The sequence below is a fragment of the Oncorhynchus kisutch genome, linkage group LG15 (assembly GCF_002021735.2).
Source record: "Oncorhynchus kisutch isolate 150728-3 linkage group LG15, Okis_V2, whole genome shotgun sequence".
Classification (NCBI taxonomy): Eukaryota; Metazoa; Chordata; class Actinopteri; order Salmoniformes; family Salmonidae; genus Oncorhynchus; species Oncorhynchus kisutch.
In genome coordinates, this window is record NC_034188.2 from 47,520,422 (window position 1) to 47,548,392 (window position 27,971).

The window sequence follows — 27,971 nt, forward strand, 5'->3', positions numbered from 1 at the left end:
ATGGATCCCGACATTGTGAACCGCAACACCGAGCTGGATGACATCCTCAGACAAATATTAGAGCTGGACAAATGGAGAAATATCTTCAACTCCCGTGGGTAAGTTGGAGAAGTCAATTTCACCTTTCAAATTATTGTTTTCTTTGGGTCATTCCATAGGCCTGTGCAGTAATTATGAGAAGTCTATGCTGTTTTATAGCCTTAACACATCTAGTGCATAAAGATATATTCAAGCAAAACCATGCACATTACTTTAAACTTATCAGATCATATTTATTTACAGGTTGGAATTACAAGATTGTATCATTAAAGTAAGTTGTCTGTTTTCTTTTACATTAAATAACTTGAAAATGCCAAAATGAACTTTGGCTCATTCTTGAATCTGGATTTCATTCCCATAAAATGCCTTGGCATGGATTCATTGCTCACCAATGCAATGAATAGAAATGTGATTTTGTTGAATACACTGAAATACATAAAACAGTTTAAAAATGTTTTAGATATACACTGAATGTACAAAACATTAAGAACACCTGCTCTTTTCATGACAGACTGACCAGGTGACTACAGGGTAAAGCTAAGACCTCTTATTGCTGTCAGTGTAGATAAAGGGGAAGAGACAGGTTAAATAGGGATTTTTAAGCCTTGAGACAGTTGAGACATGGATTGTGTATGTGTGCCGTTCAGAGGTTGTATGGGCTAGACAACATATTTAAGTGCCTTTGAACAGGGTATGGAAGTAGGTGCCAGGCACATTGGTTTGCATCAAGAACTTTAACACTGCTGTGTTTTTCACACTCAAGGCAGTTTCTCGTGTGTATCAAGAATGGTCCACCACCCGAAGGACATACAGCCAACTTGACACAACTGTGGGAAGCACTGGAGTCAATGTTGGCCAGCATCCCTGTGGAACGCTTTCGACACCTTGTAGAGTTCATGACCCAACGAATTGAGGCTGATCTGAGGGCAAAATGGGTGGAGTGTGCAACTCAATAAAAGGAAGGTGTTCTTAATGTTTTGTACACTCAGTAGCCTACTTATAAATATAAATCAAATGAAAAGAGATTCTTAGTTGTATGACATTCTCTTTGTGAATCCATAACCACATATTGTGACCATAAGCACTTGCACACCTGCATCTCCCATCTCACCTGCACTTCTTGCATAAGTCAGTTAGGCTAAAGCTTACATTTTCAGTGTGATAGCTGATCCTATGCAGATGCTCTTCTCAGATAACCACGTCACTCCTATCCAATCAGACAACGTGGTGCAGTGTGTGTGGAGGGGTGGGGTGGGGGGAGGGCTTTTCGTCACTGAACCTGATCTGCCTCGGAAAGACCAGGAGCGGAGAGAGGAGAGAGAGAAGAGAAGAGAAGAGAAAGAGAGAGAACTGGGTGGGGCATATACGTTTACTGCTCACCCAGCAAGGCTTACTCTATCTCTCCTCTGTCGTCTATCTCTCTCTGTATCCTTCGCTCTCTGCCTCTCCCTATTTTAATTTCCCCTATATATCTCCCTGTCTACCACACCTCTTGGCGACTTCATGTGGAGAGTGTGTATAGTATAGGTATCGTCGTGCTGTAGTTAGGGTTAAGGGTGTCGAGGCCCCGTGGCGTGATGACAGACTACCAGGAGCTCCTACAGACCATCCGGGATCTGCAGCCCTCCAGACTTGGCTACATCGAGATCCTTCAAGAGGAGGTAAAGAGGAACCAGGATGTGAGTGATGACAAATACCTCCGGCAGTGCTGAGACTATCACAGTGCAGGTGCATTTATACGGAGACTTGATTACACACAGGTGGATTGTATTTATCATCATTAGTCATTTAGGTCAACATTGGATCATTCAGAGATCCTCACTGAACTTCTGGAGAGAGTTTGCTGCACTGAAAGTAAAGGGGCTGAATAATTTTGCAAGCCCAATTTTTCAGTTTTTGATTTGTTAAAAAAGTTTGAAATATCCAATAAATGTCGTTCCACTTCATGATTGTGTCCCACTTGTTGTTGATTCTTCACAAAAAAATACAGTTTTATATCTTTATGTTTGAAGCCTGAAATGTGGCAAAAGGTCGCAAAGTTCAAGGGGGCCGAATACTTTCGCAAGGCACTGTATGTAGGCCAGTGAACAAATCTAAATTTCATCTCTTTTAAATTCAGGCTGTAACACAACACAATGTGGAAAAAGTAAAGGGTTGTGAATACTTTCTGAAGGCACTGTATATGTGCCACAGTGTCCAAACTGAATGGAAAACAAAACAGCCATGAGGGCAACTGTGTTGACAGCTGAGAGATGGAGACAGAGAGACACATAGCGGCAGAGAGTTTAACCATATGTTTACCATCATCTCATTCATGTAACCTTATCATATTGCAGGTTCTTGTTGGTTGGATTAATGTCAAGATTCAATTCAAGGAGTGTTATAGAGCAGCAAACTAGACTGCTGATAATGTACCCTTTGAAAGGTATTTTCCCAGAGATCGCACTCACGGTAAAGGCTGTGCATGTCAGCTCAATTGTTATTTACCTTTAAAAGTCTGTAGGGTGCTGCGGATTGACACCTAGCCTGAACCTCTTTTAAAGAATGTGGGGCTTTCTCAAAGAAGAGGAATTGTGTGTTGTTGGAATATGTGGGACATTGTGAACGATAAGGTGGGATCTTTCTGAAGGTCTCTGTCACGTCTCTCTGCAGAGGCCTCTGGAGAGGACTAAGCTTGAGGAGGAAAGCGAGGATGGCACAGGCAGGCCACCGTCCACAGCACAGCCGCCTTGTGGAAACACCAACCTATCGACAGTGCCCTACTCTATCCCCCGGGCCCTGACTGTCTCTCCTAGCCTAGGAGGGCTCCCTATCACACCCGAGTTAGCAGGGGTGAGTCTGCACTAGCAACATGAGCTGGTCACTTGACACCTGCTGCTTCCAATTGCTGTGTTTGTGTGTTTCACTGTGTGTGAGTGTGTATGTGTGTGTGCCAGAGACAAAAGAGCAGCAATACAGAGACCTTATTTATTCATGGTCTTCTTAAGCAATGGATTGAGTTAGCAAGTGTGGTCATCTGAAAACAAGTTAACAAGGTCTTTTACTACAGCCAAATTATCTGGTAACTGTTTTTGAGTAGTTGTTTTCTGTACAGTCTCTGTTGACATCTGTCAAAACTAGGACTGTGGAGGTCATTACATTTTGTCAGCTGGTGATAGTCAAGCAAATAACTTCCTTTCTCACGGTAATTAACCATTCATTAACATAAACGCATTTAGCATCTCCTGGTTTCCACGTATAGCCTACAAGCCACTGATGCAGACCTTTACAAAAAATATTTGATTCGAATTTTGTGGCATTATTTTATAGTATGAATAATACAATTAAACATAGCTGAATAAATAAAGAAATAATATTTTCTCCAAATGATTTCCGAGGGAGTGTACACGTGGCTATTCGGGGTTGAGCAGTTAACAAAGAAACACATCCTCATATATGCTTAATTTAGAGTTATTTATGCAACTTTAGTTGCGATACAAATGTTGGGCTATGTGTTTTGATTTTTAATACATTCTAATGCATTCATGTCTGCATGATGCGACTCTAATGATGATTTGAAAAAAAGTAGCACGAAAGGCATAAGCTCTGCTCCTTGTGCAGGCTGCACACACTTCATCAGTTTCATCAGTTTCTTATTCACAATTTGACAAGCACTTGATAATATTCTCACTCGGCCTCAAATCTACCGCCGCATCCACCTTGTGTGTCATCAAAAAAATGCTCATGCCTTTTACAGCCAAAGTGGCCATTGTGCCCTTGGGCTGAATATAATCATTTTAATTCCCTTCTCCCAGCAGCCTGCTCTGAAGCACCTCTCACTCACAAGGCGCTCTCAGATATTTGAATTCTTATTAGCCAAAACCGGTTACTTGATCGGGTCGTTCCCACAGCCATCGCACCTCCAAAGTAGGCTACAAGTGAAGACAATCAGGGACGCAACTGTGAGCGTCCCTCTTATCGAATTCCAACACGCATATTGAAGATGTTAGAAGCATTGTCCACATTTACATCACTAGACTACTATACCTTATAATACAAAAGTTGACCTATTCTATTGCTTAACTTGTCCTTCTGCGTGAAAAATAAATATTCCAAACATACTCTGGGACAGTCGTGGGATGCGATAGATCACAAATTAATACAACCACTCGCATCAAAAAAAAAACGTTTCAATGAGGCTGATGCAACAGATCAGAACGTTTAGCTTAAAATGTTGATAAACTGTTAGTCTATTTCTTATTATTATTATAAACACAGTAATGCACACACGGCAGTAGGCTATAAGTGGAAAATGAAAAAAAATGTGTTCTCAAAAGTGACTGCAAATGCTTTATTATAAAGGTGCATTTTTATGGTGAAAATTATCTTCCCCAAACTTTAAACTGCTACGCTGCCTACGTATGCCAGTTAAGCTGTTATTTGGCCACATTAGTTTGATACAAACCTTATCAAATCATATAGGCCTATGAGCTAGGCTACATGAGGTGTGACTATGATTGGAAAAGTCGCAAACAAAAGGCATGCACTGTTTCTTGCTTTACTGCACAAGCTGGGAATCATTTGCAAGTGATAACACATAATTCACAAGTGATAGCCTAATATTGTCACCGATCAGACTATAGCCTACTAAATAATATGCTGTATGTGTGATATTCGTTTTCAATGGACCATTATCATGCACGTGTCTCGGAACAGGGGCAAGGGGAAAAAAGTATTCAGACCCCTTGACTTTTACCACATTTTGTTACGTTACAGCCTTATTAAAAAATGTATTACATTTTGTTCCGTCATCAATACCCCATAACTACAAAGCAAAACAGGTTTTTAGAAATGTTTGCAAATGTATACATTTTTTAAAAAGTATTCAGACCCTTTACTCAGTACTTTATTGAAGCACTATTGGCAGCAATTACAGCCTTCTTGGGTATGACACTACAAGCTTGACACACCTGTATTTGGGGAGTTTCTCCCATTCTTCTCTGCAGATACTATCTAGCTCCGTCAGGTTGGATGGGGAGCGTAGCTGCACAGCTATTTTCAGGTCTCTCAAGAGACGTTAGATCGGGGTCAAGTCCGGCTGGGCCACTCAAGGACATTCAGAGAATTGTCCCGAAGCCACTCCTGCGTTGTCTTGGCTGTGTGCTTATGGTGAACCTACGCCTCAGTCTGAGGTCCTGAGCACTCTGGAGCAGGTTTTCATCAATGATCTCTCTGTACTTTGCTCCGTTCATCTTTCCCTCCATCCTGACTAGTCTCCCAGTCCCTGCTGCTGAAAAACATCCCCACAGCATGATGCTGCCACCACCATGCTTCACCGTAGGGATGGTGCCAGGTTTCCTCCAGACCGGATGCATGGCATTCAGGCCAAAGAGTTCAATCTTGGTTTCATCAGACCAGAGAATCTAGTTTCTCATTGGTCTGAGTCTTTTAGGTGACTTTTGGCAAACTCCAAGCGGGCCTTTTACTGAGGAGTGGCTTCCGTCTGGCCACTCTACCATAAAGGCCTGATTGGCAGAAGTGCTGCAGAGATGGTTGTCCTTCTGGAAGGTTCTCCCATCTCCACAGAGGAACTATGGAGCTCTACCAGAGTGTCTATAAAGTTTTTTTTAGGCTACTAATGACCATCAGCAGCATCAGAACTTGGAGAAGCCTAGTTACCGTGACTAAACGGTTATGTGGAATTTGACTGTGGTCATGACTCGTGACCGTCAGTGTGGTGGTAATAAGATCACCATAACAGCCCTAGTCTAAACGAATGTGAATCTTGCATGGACGGACAGGGACCAGAAAAAGGCCGGGCATTTCTAATAGGCCCATTTTTTTTGGTCCTTAAAGCCACCACATTGGCCTATTTTCTTCCTTGACCCTAACACATTGTTTGCCAAATAATGATACTTTTGCATAAAAATCCCAGTTGAGACAGGCCCACTGGGCAAAAGATGGACCAGCCCATCTGACATTTGCCAAAACTGTCCTTTGCCTTTTGCCTCTCTAAATAAGTAGACATTTACCTAGAGTTGAATTACAGAGGTAGAGATTAGATTAGAAATATATAAAATAGATGTCAAGCTCTGGTAGAGGATACGTTTTTTTTGTCTTTCAGAACCTCAGGAAGATTTTGTTCGGCAATACTTTTTACATCTTCAACTATGAGTGGAAGAAGTCCTTCTTCAAATTCAGGGAGCCCTACTCCAACCTATCCTATGCCCTGGAGGCAGAAAGAGTGAGTAAACAAACAGTGTGTGTGTGTCTCAATCTCCCCTTATTCCTGAAGTGTGCACTCATTCAATATGAAGCGAACTAGTGCACACTTCAGAAGAAAGGACCGATTTATTGGGATTTACAACCAGTGTTGAGGAGGGGAACTTTGAAACAGGGTGGAAAGACTTTGGTCAAGAGTAGCAGTGTGGACTTTTGATCATTGAAGGATAATTGACTTGAATAGACTAGTAAAACTTGCCCCTACAGAACCAAATAGTTTTTTAAAAACCCTATATGCTAATTATATATGTTTTTATAGTGAAAATACTTGCATTTAATGAACTCAGGTTGATGGTGTCAACAGTTGATGCTGTTCTTAGGAAGCTCTGTCTTCCCCCCAATGAATTCAACATCAACCGCAGTGTTTTCAGGTCCCCATAGACTTTACACTGGGCCAGTTTCTGCATGCCTAGCCAGTTATTGTTGATATGGTACACACTGCCCTTCCCATCAAAATAAATGATTTAAAGAGTATTGAAGGCATTAAAAGGGATAGTTCACTTTTTTTAAATTAAGCAAATGTTTTGCATACCTCGGGTTTGGTTGCATCCAAACCATTTGAAATCCAAATTATCAACCTGCGCCATAAATGCTATCCAGGAGATTCTGGAGGCTGCTAACTAACCAGGTAACAAACTTAGAAAAGGTATGAATGAAATGGCAGCACTGTATGTTGTTTACTATCATTCTAACCATGTAGTATTGTTACCTTTTTTACATATACCCAGAAGAATCAAATGCGGTTATTTAAAGAATTACAACAGCCGTAGGAAGCATTGTAGATGGTTTCATAAGGGTCTCATTAAGGTGATGAACTAATCACAACGGCACGCCCTGTATTTTTGCCCAATCTAATTTAAGTCTAATTTAAGAGATAGTTATACCTGTCAAATAAATGCGATGATGACACAGTTGTTATCTCAGACAGACGATCGACTGTTGATATTCCTACAAGCTGAAAAGATCAGACCGTTATATAACAGTTGCAATCGGAGACCGGGGTCTTATGTGTAGTTCTGAAATTATGCCGCCCCCCTACTTGTGACGCCTCAGTCCTAAGACCCATACTGCTACACGTACATGTCTTCATTAATCAAATGTAGCCCTACCCCTATCTCTTACTTAACTGTAGTAGGATTAGGTTCCACACACTCATTTGGTAATGGGGTATGTAACTTCTTTGTCCAATTTCAGTGAGTCGGATGTCGAAACCCTCTAGACTAGAGGTTAGCCCAAACCAATCAACTGAGATAGACTGCTAAGCTGTTTTCGGGGTGTGAAATCATCAATCAGTTACACCATTAGCCAGTTGCTGTTAGACTTAATTATAGACCAGTGTTACCATTATCTCAGGATGTGTCAAGGTGTCTGGTCTCACATAAGGTGATTTAATGTTTAGTGTTAAATGTGACTTAATGTTAAACAGCTGCCCGTACAAGACTAGGAACGAGAATTAAACCATGATTCGGAAGGTAAATTAGCGATACTGAAAAGGATCTTCCTCAAACAGGGAACTCGTTGTAGGAAAAGTTCCTAAAGTCATAATCCATTTATTTTTCCTTAAGGCCAAACTCAAGACATTTTGTTCAACAGTAGTTTTAATGAAACAGCATATGTTTTCTTTAGGGAGGATCCCGTGCCATTCAAATGGTGGTCCAAGCGAACATAATCAAATACTTGCTCTTCACCCGCCAGACCAACTCAGACTGTTGCAGACTGCAAAGGTGAGAAAATGGCTCAAATTTGACCAAATCAAGTCAAATGATACCCATTTGAACGTCACACAACTAGAAACAGTCAAATTCATTTTCACACTATGCCTGCTCCTTGGACATGGATGGGTCGGAGGCCATAGTCTTAGCCCTGCGTCTCAATAGTCATTTTTACCGTAGCATGCACTTGTTCTCTTCCCTTAAAAGGAAAGGACTGATATAAGAAATATGGATGAAACTTGTCTTACACCAATACAATGCATTTACAGTTGAAGTCGGAAGTTGACATACACCTTCGCCAAATACATTTAATCTCAGTTTCACAATTCCTGACAATTAATCCCAGTAAACCAAAAAAACACAAAAACAAAAAAAAACGCTGTTTTAGGTCAGTTAGGATCACCACTTTATTTTAAGAATGTGAAATGTCAGAATCACAGTAGCGAGAATGATTTATTACAGCTTTTATTAATTTCATCACATTCCCAGTGGGTCAGAAGTTTACATACACTCAATTAGTATTTGGTAGCATTGACTTTTAAATTGTTTAACTGGGTCAAATGTTTCGGGTAGCCTTCCACAAGCTTCCCACAATAAGTTGGGTGAATTTTGGCCCATTCCTCCTGACAGAGCTTGTGTAACTGAGTCAGGTTGTTACGCTCATTTAAAGATGAATTAGACCAAGGTGCAGCGTGGTAGGCGAACATCTTACTTTTATTAAAAATGAACACAAAAAAAACTATAAAAAACTAACATAAAGTTCTGCAGGCTATACAGAAACTAACAAAATCCAGATCCCACAAACTAAGGTGGAAAACAGGCTGCCTAAGTATGATCCCCAATCAAAGTCAACGATAGACAGCTGCCTCTGATTGGGAACCATACCCGGCCAACAAAGAAATAGAACACATAGATTGCCCACCCAAGTCACACCCTGACCTAACCAAACATAGAGAATTAAAAGGATCTCTAAGGTCAGGGCGGGACACAGGTTTGTAGGCCTCCTTGCTCACACACGGTTTTTCAGTTCTGCCAACAAATTTTCTATAGGATTGAGGTCAGGGCTTTGTGATGGCCACTCCAATACCTTGACTTTGTTGTCCTTAAGCCATTTTGCCACAACTTTGGAAGTATGCTTGGGGCCATTGTCCATTTGGAAGACCCATTTGCGACCAAGCTGTAACTGATGTCTTGAGATGTTGCTTCAATATATCCACATAATTTTTGTGCCTCATGATGCCATCTATTTTGTGAAGTGCACCAGTCCCTCCTGCAGCAAAGCACCCCCACAACATGATGCTGCCACACCCGTGCCTCACGGTTGGGATCTGGTTCTTCGGCTTGCAAGCCTCCCCCTTTTTCTTCCAAACATAACGATGGTCATTATGGCCAAACAGTTCTATTTTTGTTTCATCAGACCAGAGGACATTTCTCCAAAAAGTACGATCTTTGTCCCCATGTGCAGTTGCAAACCGTAGTCTGGCTTTTTTATGGCGGTTTTTGGAGTAGTGGCTTCTTCCTTGCTGAGTGGCCTTTCAGGTTATGTCGATATAGGACTTGTTTTACTGTGGATATAGATAATTTTGTACCTGTTTCCTCCAGCATCTTCACCAGGTCCTTTGCTGTTGTTCTGGGATTGATTTGCACTTTTCGCACCAAAGTACGTTCAGCTCTAGGAGACAGAACGCGTCTCCTTCCTGAGTAGTATGACAGCTGCGTGGTCCCATGGTGTTTATACTTGCGTACTATTGTTTGTACAGATTAACGTGGTACCTTCAGGCATTTGGCTCCCAAGGATGAACCAGACTTGTGGAGGTCTACAATTTTTTTTCTGAGGTCTTGGCTGATTTCTTTAGATTTTCCCATGATGTCAAGCAAAGAGGCACTGAGTTTGAAGGTAGGCCTTGAAATACATCCACAGGTACACCTCCAATTGACTCAAATGATGTCAATTAGCCTATCAGAAGCTTCTAAAGCCATGACATAATTGTATGGAATTTTCCAAGCTGTTTAATTAAAGGCACAGTCATCTTAGTGTATGTAAACCTCTGACCCACTGGAACTGTGATACAGTGAATAAGTTAAATAATCTGTCTGTAAACAATTGTTGGAAAAATGTGTCATGCACAAAGTAGATGTCCTAACCGACTTGCCCAAACTATAGTTTGTTAACTCTTGGAACTACCCATCCCGGATCCGGGAGAATTGTCATCAACTACACTAATTAGCATAGCGCAACGGTCAACAAATATTACTAGAAAAATATTCATATTCATGAAATCACAAGTGAAATATAGTGAAACACAGCTTAGCCTTTTGTTAATCACCCTGTTATCTCAGATTTTGAAATTAAGCTTTACAGCCAAAGCAAGACAAGCGTTTGTGTAAGTTTATCGATAGCCTAGCATAGCATTATGTCCCGCTAGCAGCAGGAAGCTTGGCCACGAAAATCTGAAAAAAATCAAATTAACCGTTTACCTTTGATGAGCTTCGGATGTTTTCACTCACGAGACTCCCAGTTAGACAGCAAATGTTCCTTTTGTTCCATAAAGATTATTTTTATACCCAAAATACCTCCGTTTGTTGGTCATGTTATGTTCAGAAATCCACCGGAAATAGGGTCACGACAACGGCGAAAAAAAATCCAAATTATATCCAGAATATCGACAGAAACATGGCAGTGCAGCTGCCCACTGCACTGAGGCTAGGTAACACGGTCACCACTGATAAATCCATGATTATCGAAAACTTCAATAAGCATTTCTCAACGGCTGGCCATGCCTTCCGCCTGGCTACTTCAACCTCGGCCAACAGCTCCGCCCCCCCCGCAGCTCCTCGCCCAAGCCTCTCCAGGTTCTCCTTTACCCAAATCCAGATAGCAGATGTTCTGAAAGAGCTGCAAAACCTGGACCCGTACAAATCAGCTGGGCTTGACAATCTGGACCCTCTATTTCTGAAACTATCTGCCACCATTGTCGCAACCCCCATTACCAGCCTGTTCAACATCTCTTTCATCTCGTCTGAGATCCCCAAGGATTGGAAAGCTGCCGCAGTCATCCCCCTCTTCAAAGGGGGAGACACCCTGGACCCAAACTGTTACAGACCTATATCCATCCTGCCCTGCCTATCTAAGGTCTTCGAAAGCCAAGTCAACAAACAGGTCACTGACCATCTCGAATCCCACCGTACCTTCTCCGCTGTGCAATCTGGTTTCCGAGCCGGTCATGGGTGCACCTCAGCCACACTCAAGGTACTAAACGATATCATAACCGCCATCGATAAAAGACAGTACTGTGCAGCCGTCTTCATCGACCTTGCCAAGGCTTTCGACTCTGTCAATCACCATATTCTTATCGGCAGACTCAGTAGCCTCGGTTTTTCGGATGACTGCCTTGTCTGGTTCACCAATTACTTTGCAGACAGAGTTCAGTGTGTCAAATCGGAGGGCATGCTGTCCGGTCCTCTGGCAGTCTCTATGGGGGTGCCACAGGGTTCAATTCTCGGGCCGACTCTTTTCTCTGTGTATATCAATGATGTTGCTCTTGCTGCGGGCGATTCCCTGATCCACCTCTACGCAGACGACACCATTCTATATACTTTCGGCCCGTCTTTGGACACTGTGCTATCTAACCTCCAAACAAGCTTCAATGCCATACAACACTCCTTCCGTGGCCCCCAACTGCTCTTAAACGCTAGTAAAACCAAATGCATGCTTTTCAACCGGTCGCTGCCTGCACCTGCATGCCCGACTAGCATCACCACCCTGGATGGTTCCGACCTAGAATATGTGGACGTCTATAAGTACCTAGGTGTCTGGCTAGACTGCAAACTCTCCTTCCAGACTCATATCAAACATCTCCAATCGAAAATCAAATCAAGAGTCGGCTTTCTATTCCGCAACAAAGCCTCCTTCACTCACGCCGCCAAGCTTACCCTAGTAAAACTGACTATCCTACCGATCCTCGACTTCGGCGATGTCATCTACAAAATGGCTTCCAACACTCTACTCAGCAAACTGGATGCAGTCTATCACAGTGCCATCCGTTTTGTCACTAAAGCACCTTATACCACCCACCACTGCGACTTGTATGCTCTAGTCGGCTGGCCCTCGCTACATATTCGTCGCCAGACCCACTGGCTCCAGGTCATCTACAAGTCTATGCTAGGTAAAGCTCCGCCTTATCTCAGCTCACTGGTCACGATGGCAACACCCATCCATAGCACGCGCTCCAGCAGGTGTATCTCACTGATCATCCCTAAAGCCAACACCTCATTTGGCCGCCTTTCGTTCCAGTACTCTGCTGCCTGTGACTGGAACGAATTGCAAAAATCGCTGAAGTTGGAGACTTTTATCTCCCTCACCAACTTCAAACATCAGCTATCTGAGCAGCTAACCGATCGCTGCAGCTGTACATAGTCTATTGGTAAATAGCCCACCCTTTTCACCTACCTCATCCCCATACTGTTTTTATTTATTTACTTTTGTGCTCTTCTGCACACCAATATCTCTACCTGTACATGACCATCTGATCATTTATCACTCCAGTGTTAATCTGCAAAATTGTAATTATTTGCCTACCTCCTCATGCCTTTTGCACACATTGTATATAGACCCCCCCTTTGTTTTCTACTGTGTTATTGACTTGTTAATTGTTTACTCCATGTGTAACTCTTTGTTGTATGCTCACACTGCTATGCTTTATCTTGGCCAGGTCGCAGTTGCAAATGAGAACTTGTTCTCAACTAGCCTACCTGGTTAAATAAAGGTGAAATAAATTTTAAAAAACGTTTTTTATAATCAATCCTCAAGGTGTTTTTCAAATATCTATTGGATAATATATCAACCGGGACAATTGGCTTTTCAGTAGGAGCGAGAGGAAAAATGACTACCTCTGTCTTTTACGGAAGAATAACTCTGAGACTCCTCAGCTGGTCACTTATGCAATTTTGTCGTTTACACTCATTCTTCAACATAAAGGCGTGAAACTACGTCAAAATGCTGTAGACACCCTAGGGAATACGTAGAAAAAGGAATCTGGTTGATATCCCTTTCAATGGCCAACAAGGGTGCATAGGAACACAACAGTTTCAAAATAAGAGGCACTTCCTGATTGGATTTTCCTCAGGGTTTCGCTTGCAATATCAGTTCTGTTATACTCACAGACAATATTTTGACCGTTTTAGAAACTTTTGAGTGTTTTCTATCCTAAGCTGTCAATTATATGCATATTCTAGCATCTGGTCCTGAGAAATATGCGGCTCACTTTGGGAACGTTATTTTTCAAAAAATAAAAATAGTGCCCCCTAGTTTCAAGAGGTTTTAACAAGAAATGTGTGGATTGGTTGAAAAACGAGTTTTAATGACTCCAACCTAAGTGTGTGTAAACTTCCGACTTCAACTGTAAATGTGTGAGGAGGAGTGAACAAGTGTACACTTGGGTAGAAAGGACAGACCATTAAGACAAAGGGGGGAAAAGTGAAGAGACTGTTGACTGTGCTCTCTCCCTCCGTCTCTGCTCCTGTCCAGTCTGAGTGAGGTGGGTGAGAAGGAGCAGGAGAGGGCCCTGGCCGTCGCTCTGACTGACATTCTGTGGGCAGCTGGTGAGGAAAGGAGCGCCACCATCTCCTTAGTGACATCAGACTACTGTTTTACCCCCCACCTGGACTACAAACTGGACAACTTCACTGAGAGAGTATGGCCTCCATCATAAGTTGCATGCCAGGGCATGATCCACAAAGCGTCTCAGAGTAGGAGTGCTGATGATAAGATCAGGTCCTCCCTCTTATTCATCATGATTTAAATGGCAACACTGATCCTAAATTGATTCTACTCCGAGACACTTTATGAATAGGGGTCCAGACCTGAAATAGCCTGTGGTCATCTAGGAATAAACACACTCATTGGGTAATGGGGTATGTAACTTCTTTGTCCAATTTCAGTGAGTCGAATGTCGAGACCCTCTAGACTAGATTCTAGCCCAAACCAATCAACTGAGATAGACTGCTAAGCTGTTTTCTGGCTGTGAAATCATTTATTCATGTATCATGACAGTTCTAGTTTTCACCATCACTAAACCTTCTGCTGGACAATAGTTGGAAAATGTCTCTAGTGTGTTGTGACATCCATCCTGTGTAATGAGAATTTGTTTTTCACTCTTTATTTCCAGCTACAGCTTTTTAGTTTCAACAAGAAAGAGGATGTCAAGAAATTTGTCCATGAGCACATCCAGTGTGTGAGTAAACAAGTCATTTTTAGCTAATATGTGGGTAACATTTCCTACTACTGGCTGCCCAGGTTTCAGAATTTCTGGACCAATACAAAAATGACCTGTTTTGGATGGTGTCATGATTCTTTTCCCCCCCTCCTGCCTGCAGTTTGAAGATGAGGGGAGTCATGGCGTCATCTTGTTTCTCTACAGCTTAATCTTTTCAAGGACTATCACCAGGTATACAACCACCAGTCCAATACACCGGAGTTCCATCAATTGAAAGCAATTGATGGATTAGGAATAGACCGCAATCCACACTTTGGATTTGTTTACCTAGCCACTGTTTTTTTATTTTTAAAAATGTAACCTTTATTTAACTAGGCAAGTCAGTTAAGAACAAATTCTTATTTTCAATGACGGCCTAGGAACAGTGGGTTAACTGCCTTGTTCAGGGGCAGAACAACAGATTTTTACTTTGTCAGCTTGGGGATTTGATCTTGCAACATTTCGGTTACTGGTCTAACCACTAGGCTACCTGCCTCCCCACTGTTACCAACCACCAGTGCTTGACTTGAAAGGAAATATGTGCTGGTACTCATTATTTAGATACAGGAGCTCCACAATAATGTTGTGCTAATATTTTATGAGATGTGCAGGAGCTCAAGCAGTAAAACATTTGAGGTGCCGGTACTCAGTACCGGTGAGCTCCTGCCCAAGTCAAGCACTGCCAACCACTGACTATAGCATTTTCTAACCAAAACCCATTGGAATGTACCCAATATTGGCAAGTTAAACAATTCAAACCCAAAGAGTGGATTACACTCTTGGCTCTATTTTAACAAACCTAACGCGATGGTAAATCTTAGTGCTGGTGGTAGCGTTATAGGTTCGGGGGTGTATCAGATTATTATTATCTATTTTCACAACCTGAATTATGGGTGCATTAGCTGGCAGTGGCACGAAAGTGCTTGGTTTTGATGGGGGGAAAAGTTGTCTTTCAGGTATTTGTTTAATTTTTTTATTTAACCTTTATTTAACAAGGCAAGTATTGCGGTGTCATCGACTACAATTCGAAATAACAAAATGTAGGCCTATCCCATATTTGCTAAATATGTTGAACATGTTTGCAGTCCACATTGTTCTAAATAATTGCATGGCTTCATGATGGAAATATGCTATTAAACATAGCATTCCCACTCAGGGGCAAAAGTCTGAGGGGGGAAAAAGTACGTGATGATGGCTGGGCGGGTGGAAATGGGAGAATTTAGCATTTTTCAAACACCTGAAACCACTTTTTCCTGAAATCTAGAGCCATAATTATTTTGCTTAATTATATGTAAAAAAAAATCTGTATATTTCTCTACATATCTAAGCATACCTCTTGAGCTGGCTGGTTTTTCTAAATAAACGAAATATGGTTCTCCGCATCTCTTCTAATGTCTGGGTAAAAGATTGAAAGGACATTTAGTACATTTAGTAATTGCTTGCTTTTCTAAAGTGTACTAACCTTGCCAACCTTGCCAGGAAACAAAGACGTTACGCGCTTGGCGCCGACAGAGATGGTCGCCCAGCTTCAGGTCATTAGAAAACTATGCAGTTATAATTTTTTTAATGTATTATTTAATGTATTATTTCTTACATTGTTAGCCCAGGAAATCTCAAGTGTTATTACATACATCCAGGAAGAACTATTGGATATAAAAGCGATGACAACTTACCAACATTACGACCATTCGTCTTTCCCTAAGCGGATCCTTTGTTCGGACCTCCACCCTGGACATGCAATCTTATCCCAGAGGTCGACCCAAAACAACGCGGTCACCGCAGGAGAGGCAGACGGAGCGGCCTACTGGTCAGACTCAGAAGGCGAGCACACCATCCACCGCTCCCGAGCATATTTCCCGACCAATGTCCAATCTCTAGATAACAAGGTGGACGACATTAGGGCACGAGTTGCCTTCCAGAGAGACATCAGAGATTGCAACATTCTCTGTTTCACAGAAACTTGGCTCACTCGGGATATGTTGTCAGTCAGTACAGCCACCCTGTTTCTTCATGCATCACGCTGACAGAAACAAACATCTCTCTGGTAAGAAGGAGGGCAGGGGTGTATGCCTTATGATTAACGACTCATGGTGTAATCACAACAACCTTGTTGGCCCTGAAAGAACTTCACTGGACTCTACGTAAACTGGAAACCATACATCCTGAGGCTGCATTTATTGTAGCTGGGGATTTTAACAAAGCTAACCTGAGAACGAGACTTCCTAAATTCTATCAGCATATCGAATGCGCGACACAGGCTGCTAGCATTCTGGATAATTGCTACTCTAACTTCCGCAATGCATACAAAGCCCTCCCCCGCCCTGCCTTCGGCAAATCGGACCATGACTCCATTTTGTTGCTCCCAGCCTATAGACAGAAAATAAAATAGGAAACGCTCAGGTCTGTCCAACTATGGTCTGACCAATGAATTCCACGCTTCAGGATTGCTTCGATCACGTGGACTGGGATATGTTCTGGACAGTCTCAGACAACAGCATTGATGTATACGCTGACTCGGTGAGCAAGTTTATTAGCAAGTCCATTGGAGATGTCGTACCCACCCTATTAAAACATTTTCTAACCAGAAACCGTGGATTGCTGGCAGCATGCGAGCAAAACTGAAAGCGCAAACCACCGCTCTTAATCATGGCAAGGCGACTGGAAATCTGACCTAATACAAACAATGCAGCTATTCCCTCTACAAGGCAATAAAACAAGCAAAGCATCAGTATAGAGACGAAGTAGAGTCGCAATTCAACGGCTCAAACACGAGACGTATGTGGCAGGGTCTACAGTCAATCACGGATTACAAAAAGAAAACCAGCCCCGTCGCAGACATCGATTAAACAACTTCTTTGATCGCTTTGAGGACAATTCAGTGCCACTGACACAGCCTGCTACCAATGCCTGTGGGCTATCCTTCTCTGTAGCCAACATGAGTAAAACATTTAAACGTATTAATCCTCGCAAGGCTGCAGCATCCCTAGCCGTGTCCTCAGATCATGCGCAGACCAGCTGGCAGGTGTGTTTACGGACATATTAAATCAATCCCTATCCCAGTCTGCTGTCCACACATGCATCAAGATGGCCACCATTGTTCCTGTTGCCAAGAAAGCTAAGGTAACTGAACTAAATGACTATCGCCCCATAGCACTCACTTCTGTCATCATTAAGTGCTTTGAGATACTAGTCAAGGAGCATATCACCTCCACCTTACCTGATACTCTAGACCCACTCCAATTAGCTTATCACCCCAATAGGTCCACTGACGATGCAATCGCCATCACACTGCACACTGCCCTATCCCATCTGGACAAGAGGAATACCTATGTAAGAATGCTGTTCATTGACCAGAGCTCAGCATTTAATACCATAGTACACTCCAAACTCGTCATTAAGCTCGAGACCCTAGGTCTCCATCCCGCCCTGTGCAACTGAGTCCTGGACTTTCTGACGAGCTGCCCCCCAGGTGGTGAAGATAGGAAACAACATCTCCACCCCTCTGATCCTCAACACTGGGGCCTCACAAGGGTGCGATCTCAGCCCTCTCATGTACTCCCTGTTCACCCATGACTGCATGGCCATGCACTCTTCAAACTCAATCATCAAGTTTGTAGACGACACTACAGTGGTAGGCTTGATTACCAACAACGACGAGTCAGCCTACAGGGAGGAGATGAGGGCCCTCGGAGTGTGGTGTCAGGAAAATAACCTCTCACTCAACATCAACAAAACAAAGGAGATGATTGTGGACTTCAGGAAACAGCAGAGGGAGTACCCCCCCCCCCCATCCACATCGACGGGACAGCAGTGGAGAAGGTGGAAAGTTTTAAGTTCCTCGACATACACATCACGGACAAACTGAAATGGTTCACCCACACAGACAGTGTGGTTAAGAAGGCGCAACAGCAATTTGGCTTGTCACATAAAACACTCACAAACTTTTACAGGTGCACAATTGAGAGCATCCTTTTGGGCTGTATCACCGCCTGGTACGGCAACTGCACTGCCCTCAACCGCAAAGCTTTCTAGAGGATAGTGCAGTCTGCACAACTCATCACCGGGGGCAAACTACCTGCCCTCCAGTACACCTACAGCACCTGATGTCACAGGAAGGCCAAAAAGATAATCAAGGATAACAACCACCTGAGCCACTGCCTATTCACCCTGCTACCATCCAGAAGGCGAGGTCAGTACAGGTGCATGAAAGCTGCGACCGAGAGACTGAAAAACAGCTTCTATCTCAAGGCCATCAGACTGTTAAACAGCCATCACTAACATAGATAGGCTGCTGTCAACCCACTTTAATAAATGGACTTAATAAAGGTATCACTAGTCACCTTAAATAACTTTAATAATGTTTACATATCCTACATTACTCATCTCATATGTATATACTGTTCTCTACCATCTACTGCATCTTGCCTATGCCGCACGGCCATCACTCACCCATATATTTATATGTACATATTCTCATTCACCCCTTTAGATTTGTGTGTATTAGGTAGTTATTGTGAATTTGTTAGATTACTTGTTAGATAGTACTGCATTGTTGGAACTAGAAGCACAAGCATTTCGCTACACTAGCATTAACATCTGCTAACCATGTGTATGTGACCAATAAAATGTTATTTGATTTAAGATAGAGTAGCTAGTCTGTCTAACTAACTTGATTGATAGCCTGAAATATCTTCTTGGAGGCTGGGAGAATGGGAACCTATCTGGGCTAACTAAAGCCAACTTCATAAAATTGCTAGGTGGCTAGTAGTAGGCTAGTAGTATTAGAGATAAACAACAAATGTAGTGTGTGTGTGTGTGTGTCTGTGTCTGTGTATATATATACATACATACATACATACATACATACATACATACATACATACATACATACATACATACATACATACATACATACATACATACATACATACATACATACATACACGACCGATCAAACGTTTTAGAACACCTTCCAGGGTTTTTCTTTATTTTTACTATTTTCTAGATTGTAGAATAATAGTGAAGACGTCAAAACTATGAAATAACACATATGGAATCATGTAGTAACCCATGATTTTACAAATCAAATATGTTATCTTTGAGATTCTTCAAAGAATTCATAAAGGATTATTGGCCTTTATGACAGCTTTGCACACTCTTGGCATTCTCTCAACCAGCTTCATGAGGTAGTTACCTGGAATGCATTTCAATTAACAGGTGTGCCTTCTTAAAAGTTAATTTGTGGAATTTCTTTCCTTCTTAGTGCGTTTGAGCCAATCAGTGTCAGTGTTGTGACAAGGTAGGGGGTATACAGAAGATATTTGGTAAGAACAGAACAAATAAGCAAAGAGAAACGACAGTCAATCATTATTTTAGGACATGAAGGTCAGTCAATACGGAACATTTCAAGAACTTTGAAAGTTTCTTCAAGTGCAGCAGCAGAAACCATCAAGTGCTATGATGAAACTGGCTCCCATGAGGACCGCCACAGGAAAGAAAGACCCAGAGTTACCTCTGCTGCAGAGGATAAGTTCATTAGAGTTACCAGCCTCAGAAATTGCAGCCCAAATAAATGCTTCACAGAGTTCAAGTAAGAGACACATATCAACATCAACTGTTCAGTTGAGACTGTGTGAATCAGGCCTTCATGGTCAAATTGCTGCAAAGAAACCACTACTAAAGGACACCAATAAGAAGAAGAGTCTTGCTGGGTCAAGAAACACGAGCAATGGACATTAGACATTTTGGACATGGACATTTTTGGTTCCAGCCACCGTGTCTTCGTGAGATGCAGTGTGGGTGAACGGTTGATCTCTGCATGTGTATTTACCACTGTAAAGCTGGTGACACTGTCTATGATTTACAGTGGGGCAAAAAAGTATTTAGTCAGCCACCAATTGTGCAAGTTCTCCCACTTAAAAAGATGAGAGAGGCCTGTAATTTTGATCATAGGTACACTTCAACTATGACAGACAAAATGAGAGAAAAAAAATCCAGAAAATCACATTGTAGGATTTTTTATGAATTTATTTGCAAATTATGGTGGAAAATAAGTATCTGGTCAATAACAACAGTTTGTCTCAATACTTTGTTATATACCCTTTGTTGGCAATGACAGAGGTCAAATGTTTTCTGTAAGTCTTCACAAGGTTTTCACACACTGTTGCTGGTATTTTGGCCCATTCCTCCATGCAGATCTCCTCTAGAGCAGTGATGTTTTGGGGCTGTTGCTGGGCAACACGGACTTTCAACTCCCTCCAAAGATTTTCTATGGGGTTGAGATCTGGAGACTGGCTAGGCCACCTCCAGGACCTTGAAATGCTTCTTACGAAGCCACTAATTCGTTGCCCGGGCGGTGTGTTTGGGATCATTGTCATGCTGAAAGACCCAGCCACATTTCATCTTCAATTCCCTTGCTGATGGAAGGAGGTTTTCACTCAAAATCTCACGATACATGGCCCCATTCATTCTTTCCTTTACACGGATCAGTCGTCCTGGTCCCTTTGCAGAAGAACAGCCCCAAAGCATGATGTTTCCACCCCGATGCTTCACAGTAGGTATGGTGTTCTTTGGATGCAACTCAGCATTCTTTGTCCTCCAAACATGACGAGTTGAGTTTTTACCAAAAAGTTATATTTTGGTTTCATCTGACCATATGACATTCTCCCAATCTTCTTCTGGATCATCCAAATGCTCTCTAGCAAACTTCAGACGGGCCTGGACATGTACTGGCTTAAGCAGGGGGACACGTCTGGCACTGCAGGATTTGAGTCCCTGGCGGCGTAGTGTGTTGCTGATGGTAGGTTTTGTTACTTTGGTCCCAGCTCTCTGCAGGTCATTCACTAGGTCCCCCCGTGTGGTTCTGGGATTTTTGCTCACCGTTCTTGTGATCATTTTGACCCCACGGGGTGAGATCTTGCGTGGAGCCCCTGATCGAGTGAGATTATCAGTGGTCTTGTATGTCTTCCATTTCCTAATAATTGCTCCCACAGTTGATTTCTTCAAACCAAGCTGCTTACCTATTGCAGTTTCAGTCTTCCCAGCCTGGTGCAGGTCTACAATTTTGTTTCTGGTGTCCTTTGACAGCTCTTTGGTCTTGGCCATAGTGGAGTTTGGAGTGTGACTGTTTGAGGTTGTGGACAGGTGTCTTTTATACTGATAACAAGTTCAAACAGGTGCCATTAATACAGGTAACGAGTGGAGGACAGAGGAGCCTCTTAAAGAAGAAGTTACAGGTCTGTGAGACCCAGAAATCTTGCTTGTTTGTAGGTGACCAAATACTTATTTTCCACCATAATTTGCAAATAAATTCATTAAAAATCCTACAATGTGATTTTCTCATTTTGTCTGTCATAGTTGAAGTGTACCTATGATGAAAATTACAGGCCTCTCTCATCTTTTTAAGTGGGAGAACTTGCACAATTGGTGGCTGACTAAATACTTTTTTGCCCCACTGTATTTAGAATTCAAGGCTGTGACGACTCTGAATTTGCCTGAACCGTCTCAGTGCTTCTCCTTCCAATAGGGCGCTTCCCTTTAATTCCCAATTAAATAGCCAGCATCAGCTGTGCAAAAAGTGGGGTTGCGATGGAGACGCTAATGAGGATGTGTTCAACTCTCACTTCCAAAGCTTCTTTACTCCGTTTGTTTTGTTATATTTAAAGTGTGCTTTGTAGCCTTGTCTCAAGTTTAAACAGGATCGGATCCACTCATTGTTTCCTTTGGACTACACATCTCAGTTGTTTTCCGCTGGTTCTTCTTGGCCTTTCTCCTCTGTTGGCGGATTGGATTGTCTGCATACGGTATTTCATTTGTTTTAGTGTGATGTATACCGTGATAATTTATGCGGTCAGTTGTAGTTGAAATCTTATTGAGATTTGATACGCTTTATGCTTGTGTGGTAAAAGAGTTGATATTTTGATTGTATGATTCAGACTGGGTTTACGCTACACTTTCATGAACGGACAAACATTGCGTGACTAAGGTCACTTGAGATCCCTGAACTCCTTTACCGGGCTGGACTCTTTTAGGCCCCTCTTTTAGGCCCGAGGTACAGGACTTTTCTGGAGGAACCAGAGCTCATTATTTGTTATATTATTGTGTGTGCGATCATTTATGTTGCTAATACAACCCATGCAAAAGAATACAGTTATTTCCAATGTTTTAAGGGTTTGTGAAAAGTGTATGTCCATCCTGACTTTTTACATGAGTCCTGTGTATTGGTGTAGACTTGACCGACCAGACGAGACTCATTCCGTTCCAAACCAAAAAGAGAAATCAATATTTTCTCTGGTAGGCACAACCTACCTGGCACCCCTATAAACAATCAAATCAAGTCAAAACCGTTACAAGGCATACTTAACCAGCATGGTTACCACAGCATTCTGCAGCGATATGCCAGCCCATCTGGTTTGGGTTTAGTGGGACTATAATCTGTTTTTCAACAGGACAATGACCCAACACACCTCCAGGCTGTGTAACGGCTATTTTACCAAGGAGGAGAGTGATGGACTGCTGCATCAGATGACCTGACCTCCACAATCCCCCGACCTCAACCCAAATGAGAGTTTGGGATGAGTCGGACTGCAGAGTGAAGGAAAAGCAAGTGCTCAGCATATGTGGGAACTGGAAAAGCTGGAAAAGCATTCCAGGTGAAGCTGGTTGAGAAAATGCCAAGAGTGTGCAAAGCTGTTATCAAGGCAAAGGGTAGCTATTTGAAGAATCTCAAATATAAAATATATTTTGATTTAACACTTCTTTTGGTTAGTACATTATTCCATGTGTGCTATTTCATTATTTTGAAGTCGTCACTAATATTCCACAATGTAGAAAATAGTAAAAATAAACTCTTGAATGAGTAGGTGTTCTAAAGCTTTTGTGTGTGTGTGTATTTTAACAGGACAAACCTGAGGGGGCACGTGCTCCTGTGCCCCTTTTAGGCATGTTGCCTCTGTTTGCACTGATATAGGCCTACTGTAAAATGCAATATGTCTGAGCCATGGACATGCCCAACTTCAATTAGCAAGATTAAATTCACTATTAATATGACCTAAAAAGACAATCATTCACTAATAAAATGAAACAACTTTTTAAATAGGCCATGTCTAAATACAGTTACAGGCAGCATATTGGCTCCCCGTGGGCATATGATATTAAGACAACTTAGTCTATGGTGGGTTTTACACACATCCGCACTTTTCACAGGAGCTGGAAAAATATCCAATATAAAGATAAAGGGGTAATGTACACACCATTATACTGCTCCCAAATAAATATACAGTATGGCTATAGCCTACCATCGGAATTGATATGGCTAGTATGACTTTTCCACATGAAGGGTAAACAGGCAAATATAGCCTACAAGTGGATGCAGCACCACAGCGATCGGAATTCCCACGATTTGACAGTTACTGTAGGTCCGAAAGTGGAAGATGCATTTGTTTTTACAAAATTATAAATGACAAACAATAAGCAGTCTTTTTAAATAACTTGATGTTCCTGAACATGCTTCTTATAGTGCAGTCACTGACACCTTTCATTAAATGGATTTCACACATAATGACTCCAAACTTTTCACAGAAGCTGGACAAAAATGAATGTCCAAAATACATTTAAAAAAAGGTAAATGCAAACTGTTGCTGCTCGTGATATTTTTATAAAATATTGGTGAGGTACATAAGGCTACTGTGTGCGTCTCCTCTGGCAAAATCAATGCCTTAACCTTATTGCGTTACCACTAACACCAGCTTTTGGTCGACCTTAAATATCCCTAGTTGTGCTGACTGAAATTGGCATATTGGCGCACATTTTTTAAGGTCACACATCAAATATTTCTAAGTTTCTTAAGTATAGAGTTAAGAATACTTTTTTTCTTACGGTTTTGTGAATCTGGGCCCTGATGTTACGGTTAAATTGCCGAGCCTGGTGTAAGGGTTGAAAAATGTTAGTGTGCCAGTTTTTACATGATGAAATTGCAAACTAACGTGCGTTTGACACTTGCTACTCCTTAGCGACAGCCACAATGCATCAACCATTTAATGATAGGTGCATTGTGGTTTGTGAATAATTCAGGAAATGTAGACAGTTAATACAGTATGTTCTATGTAAGAAAATACTTTGTGGCGTTACACACAATCCTGACAACAATATAATTGAATAATCTGGACATTTTCTATTCATCTCATTTTTGGAGAGAAAAGATTAACTCACTAACTAAATCAAGGCATCTTTTTTTGGAAGGTTGAGGGAGGATCTTGACTGTACCACCTCCCACTTGCTTCATTTGAGCCTTGGCAACTTTGTGTGTCGTCAGGTAAGTGTGAGGAGTGTTTCTTTGTGGGCCATACTCATGCTTGATTGCACATACTCTTGCTTCATGCACAAACAGCACCTTGCTTTAACAACAGTTGCTATATCAGCAACGCCTTGCTTTAACAACAGTTGCTATATCAGCAACGCCTTGCTTTACCAACAGTTGATAGCAGCAGGCAGCACAGCAGTTTAAAAGAGCCTGCTTTATGCCCTCCCTCAAGATAGACCTCCTGGCATAAATGTGTTATTGTGCAAAAACAGATTCCATTATATCATTATATACAGTAAATAGCTATTGCTTTGTATTGGAATATGGCTTAGCCATCACACAAGCATCATGCGTCTACTGTTTCTCTATGTATTCACCAGGCACTGATGAATCTTCTGCTAACTGGCCGAGCCAGTCCCAATGTATTCAATGGAACTCTGCAGTGTGGTGACGACGGCAGCCCTCTGGAGAAGCCTCTACACGGGGTCCTGGCTCGCAGCGCCGTAGGCTACCTGCACTGGAGCCGCGAGCTGCTGGAACGTACAAAGCTGCCCATGGTACAGTAACAGTGCCTTCCTCTCTTTTTGTAACTGCTGCTAATCTCAGCAACCAGAACCGAATCTCGTGCTCACTCGCCAGCTAATTATTAATTTTGTCATGAGACAATAACCTGCTGCTGACCCTGCATCTACTGCATCTACAGCTCTACAGTCTATCTGTTCGTCTGTCTGCCTGCCTGTCAATCTTTGATCTGTTGATCAGCATCACTCTTCAAAGTTATCATGGTGGTCCCACAGGCACTAAACTGTCCATACTTTCTCAGCCCGTCCTTTGATCTTTCATTAGTCATTTAAGGGCTGAGGCTGAGCTACTCGAAATGACTCAATAGATCTCCTTGATCAGTGTTTCTCTATCCCTGGTCCATGGCCCGGCACCGGTCCTTAGGATGTTGCTAATCGGAACCCCAGATGCTTAGTTAACACTGATTTTGTCAGTTCTACAGTTCTACAGTTCTACAGTGTTCATTTTGATCTGCAGTCCTCCAAAGAGGCAGGATCATAGCTTGCTGGTCCCTTGTATCAAAAAAGGATGAGATGCACTGCTCTGGGCCGATATCCATAAAGCGTCGCAAAGCAGAAGTGCTGATCGAGGATCAAGTTTGCCTTTTAGACCAAGTCTCCCCAATTTTAACAAAGCTTAAGACTACATGGACATGGGGGACCTGATCCTAGATTAGCACTCCTACTCTGAGACGCTTTGTAAATATTGGGTCCAGGTGTAGATCTCATCTGTGCCCTATGGCGCCCTCTAGGTTGGAAGCATGCTGAAAACACCAAAGTTGCCCATTTGGGTGTGCAGTATCAATGGCACCTACAGCGTCCTCTTCAGTCCCAACCGCTCCCTGCTCTCTGACTGGAAGATGGAGCACCTGTTCCACATGTACTTCTACAATGGCCAGCCATCGCAACAAAGCACAGCCCTGCTGACCATTGGTAGGATGGACTACATGCACCTGTATCTCTGACTATCATTTGATATATTCACATTTACCCCTCAGTCTCAATATTGAGTATAATATAATGTATTATGTGCATTTTATTGCATCTTAATAATCATCTATAGGTCTAATTGATTACACTTTTGCTTATCAAAGCTAAATGATGGCTTGATTGTCATCTCACAAGTAACAATGGGCATAGGGCCCAGAATTATTCCCTGCGTACACTTATTCAACCCTCTCAGATCTACACTAGAGGTTAGGGGCTAGGGGTTGATTTGGGATTCAGCACTCATGTCTTTACTGTTAATTAACACCTCTCTTGTTCCAGACACTCACTCCCACCACTGGGAGGTAGGGATCAAGGACACCCAGGGAGACCCAGAGAAGAGGTTTCCCTCTGTAGAGATGGCCGTTAGGACCAAATGGGAGGGAGCTGCCATCGACTGGAACGGAACCATGCCTTTTTTCTGACCAGGGAGGATACTTGATGATCGTAATGTTCTGGATTCCTAATAATTTTTTTACGCATCCGTTTGTCTGGTTTGAAGGCGCCCTTATGCTACCAACCACAAAAAGTGTGTTTGCAACTTTTACAGCTTAGGCCGGGATTCAATCCCATCATGCTTTGCGGAAATGCACCATTTAATGGCTATATTCCTGCGTTCACAGTAAACACTGCATATACAGTATGTCAGCTCAATCGGAAACAACCTTTAAATGGAGCATTATCGATAAAACGCGATCGGATCCCGGTCAAAGAAAGATAAGAGGTCAATGTAAAGAATTTCTTAATGTGTAATATTTGTCAGGCATTCTATTGTACTTTTTTTATAAGATGTTCTGTAAAATAGGCCTATACTTTAATGTTTTTGAGCCATCATAGGATACCCACGTTATTCAAAAAACAATACTTGCAGAATTACATTTATTGACAGTTTGAGAAGCTGTTTAATTGAGTGAGTATATTACATGTCTTTTCAATACAGCATAACTATTTCTAGTATTTGTGGCGCAGCCTACATTTGTCAGTTTTGGCTGTATTTTCTTGGTGTCATCGGTAGCCTAATATTTTGATAAGAAAACTTGGGTTAGTAGGCTTATTTGAAAATTGTGATTTAAAAAATATATATATATATGCCTATTATAGCCCCAAACCTTTTCCAGGCATATATGAAATTAGGTTTTGCGGTCATTGTAATCTATAGGGATTTTACAGTGCCTTCGGAAAGTATTCAAACCCCTTGACCTTTTCCATAATTTGTTACGTTACAGGCTTACCCTAAAATTGAGTGTTTTTTTCCTCATCTATACACAATAACCCATAATGACAAAGAAAAAAACGTTTTTTTTTATTTTTGCAAATAAAAATAAAATACACATTAACATAAGAATTCAGACCCTTTACTCAGTACTTTGTTGAAGCACCTTTGGCAGCGATTACAGTCTTGAGGCTTCTTGGGTATGGCACTACAAGCTTGGCAAACCTGTATTTGCAGAGTTTCTCCCATTGTTCTCTGTCTCTGTTCTCAAGCTCTGTCAGGTTGGATGGGGAGTGTTGCTGCACAGCTATTTTCAGGTCAAGTCCAGGCTCTGGCTGGGCCACTCAAGGACATGCTTCACTACCATGCTTCACCGTAGAGATGGTGCCAGGTTTCCTCCCATCTCCACATAGGAACTCTAGATCTCTGTAAGAGTGACCATTGGGTTCTTGTTCACCTCCTTGAACAAGACCCTTCTCCCAAATTGTCCAGTTTGGCCGGGTGGCCATCTCTAAGAAAGAGTCTTGGTGGTTCCTAACTTATTCCATTTAAGAATGGAGGCCACTGTGTTCTTGGGGACCTTCAATGCTGCATCATTTTTTTGGTACCCTTCCCCAGATCTGTGCCCCGACACAATCCTGTCTC

General features: G+C 42.2%; 1 protein-coding gene across 1 annotated transcript; it reads left to right on the forward strand.

Annotated features, from left to right (window-relative positions):
- On the forward strand, positions 1–27,348 carry mindy4b (MINDY family member 4B). Its single transcript, XM_020501899.2, has 12 exons — positions 1–98; positions 283–310; positions 2,692–2,871; positions 6,143–6,262; positions 7,927–8,024; positions 13,540–13,705; positions 14,180–14,245; positions 14,388–14,458; positions 24,506–24,578; positions 24,947–25,123; positions 25,879–26,059; positions 26,396–27,348. Exons 1-12 carry the CDS (start codon positions 1–3, stop codon positions 26,536–26,538), a joined length of 1,401 nt encoding a protein of 466 aa, XP_020357488.1. The 3' UTR covers positions 26,539–27,348.
- The last annotated feature ends 623 nt before the right edge of the window (positions 27,349–27,971 follow it).

Bases quoted from the DNA above. Each gene is read 5' to 3' on its own strand.
- mindy4b (XM_020501899.2), top strand. From the start codon at position 1: ATGGATCCCGACATTGTGAACCGCAACACCGAGCTGGATGACATCCTC. The intron at 6,263-7,926 runs GTGAGTAAACAA...TGTTTTCTTTAG, and splicing joins ATGCCCTGGAGGCAGAAAGA to GGAGGATCCCGTGCCATTCA. The intron at 13,706-14,179 runs GTATGGCCTCCA...CTTTATTTCCAG, and splicing joins TGGACAACTTCACTGAGAGA to CTACAGCTTTTTAGTTTCAA.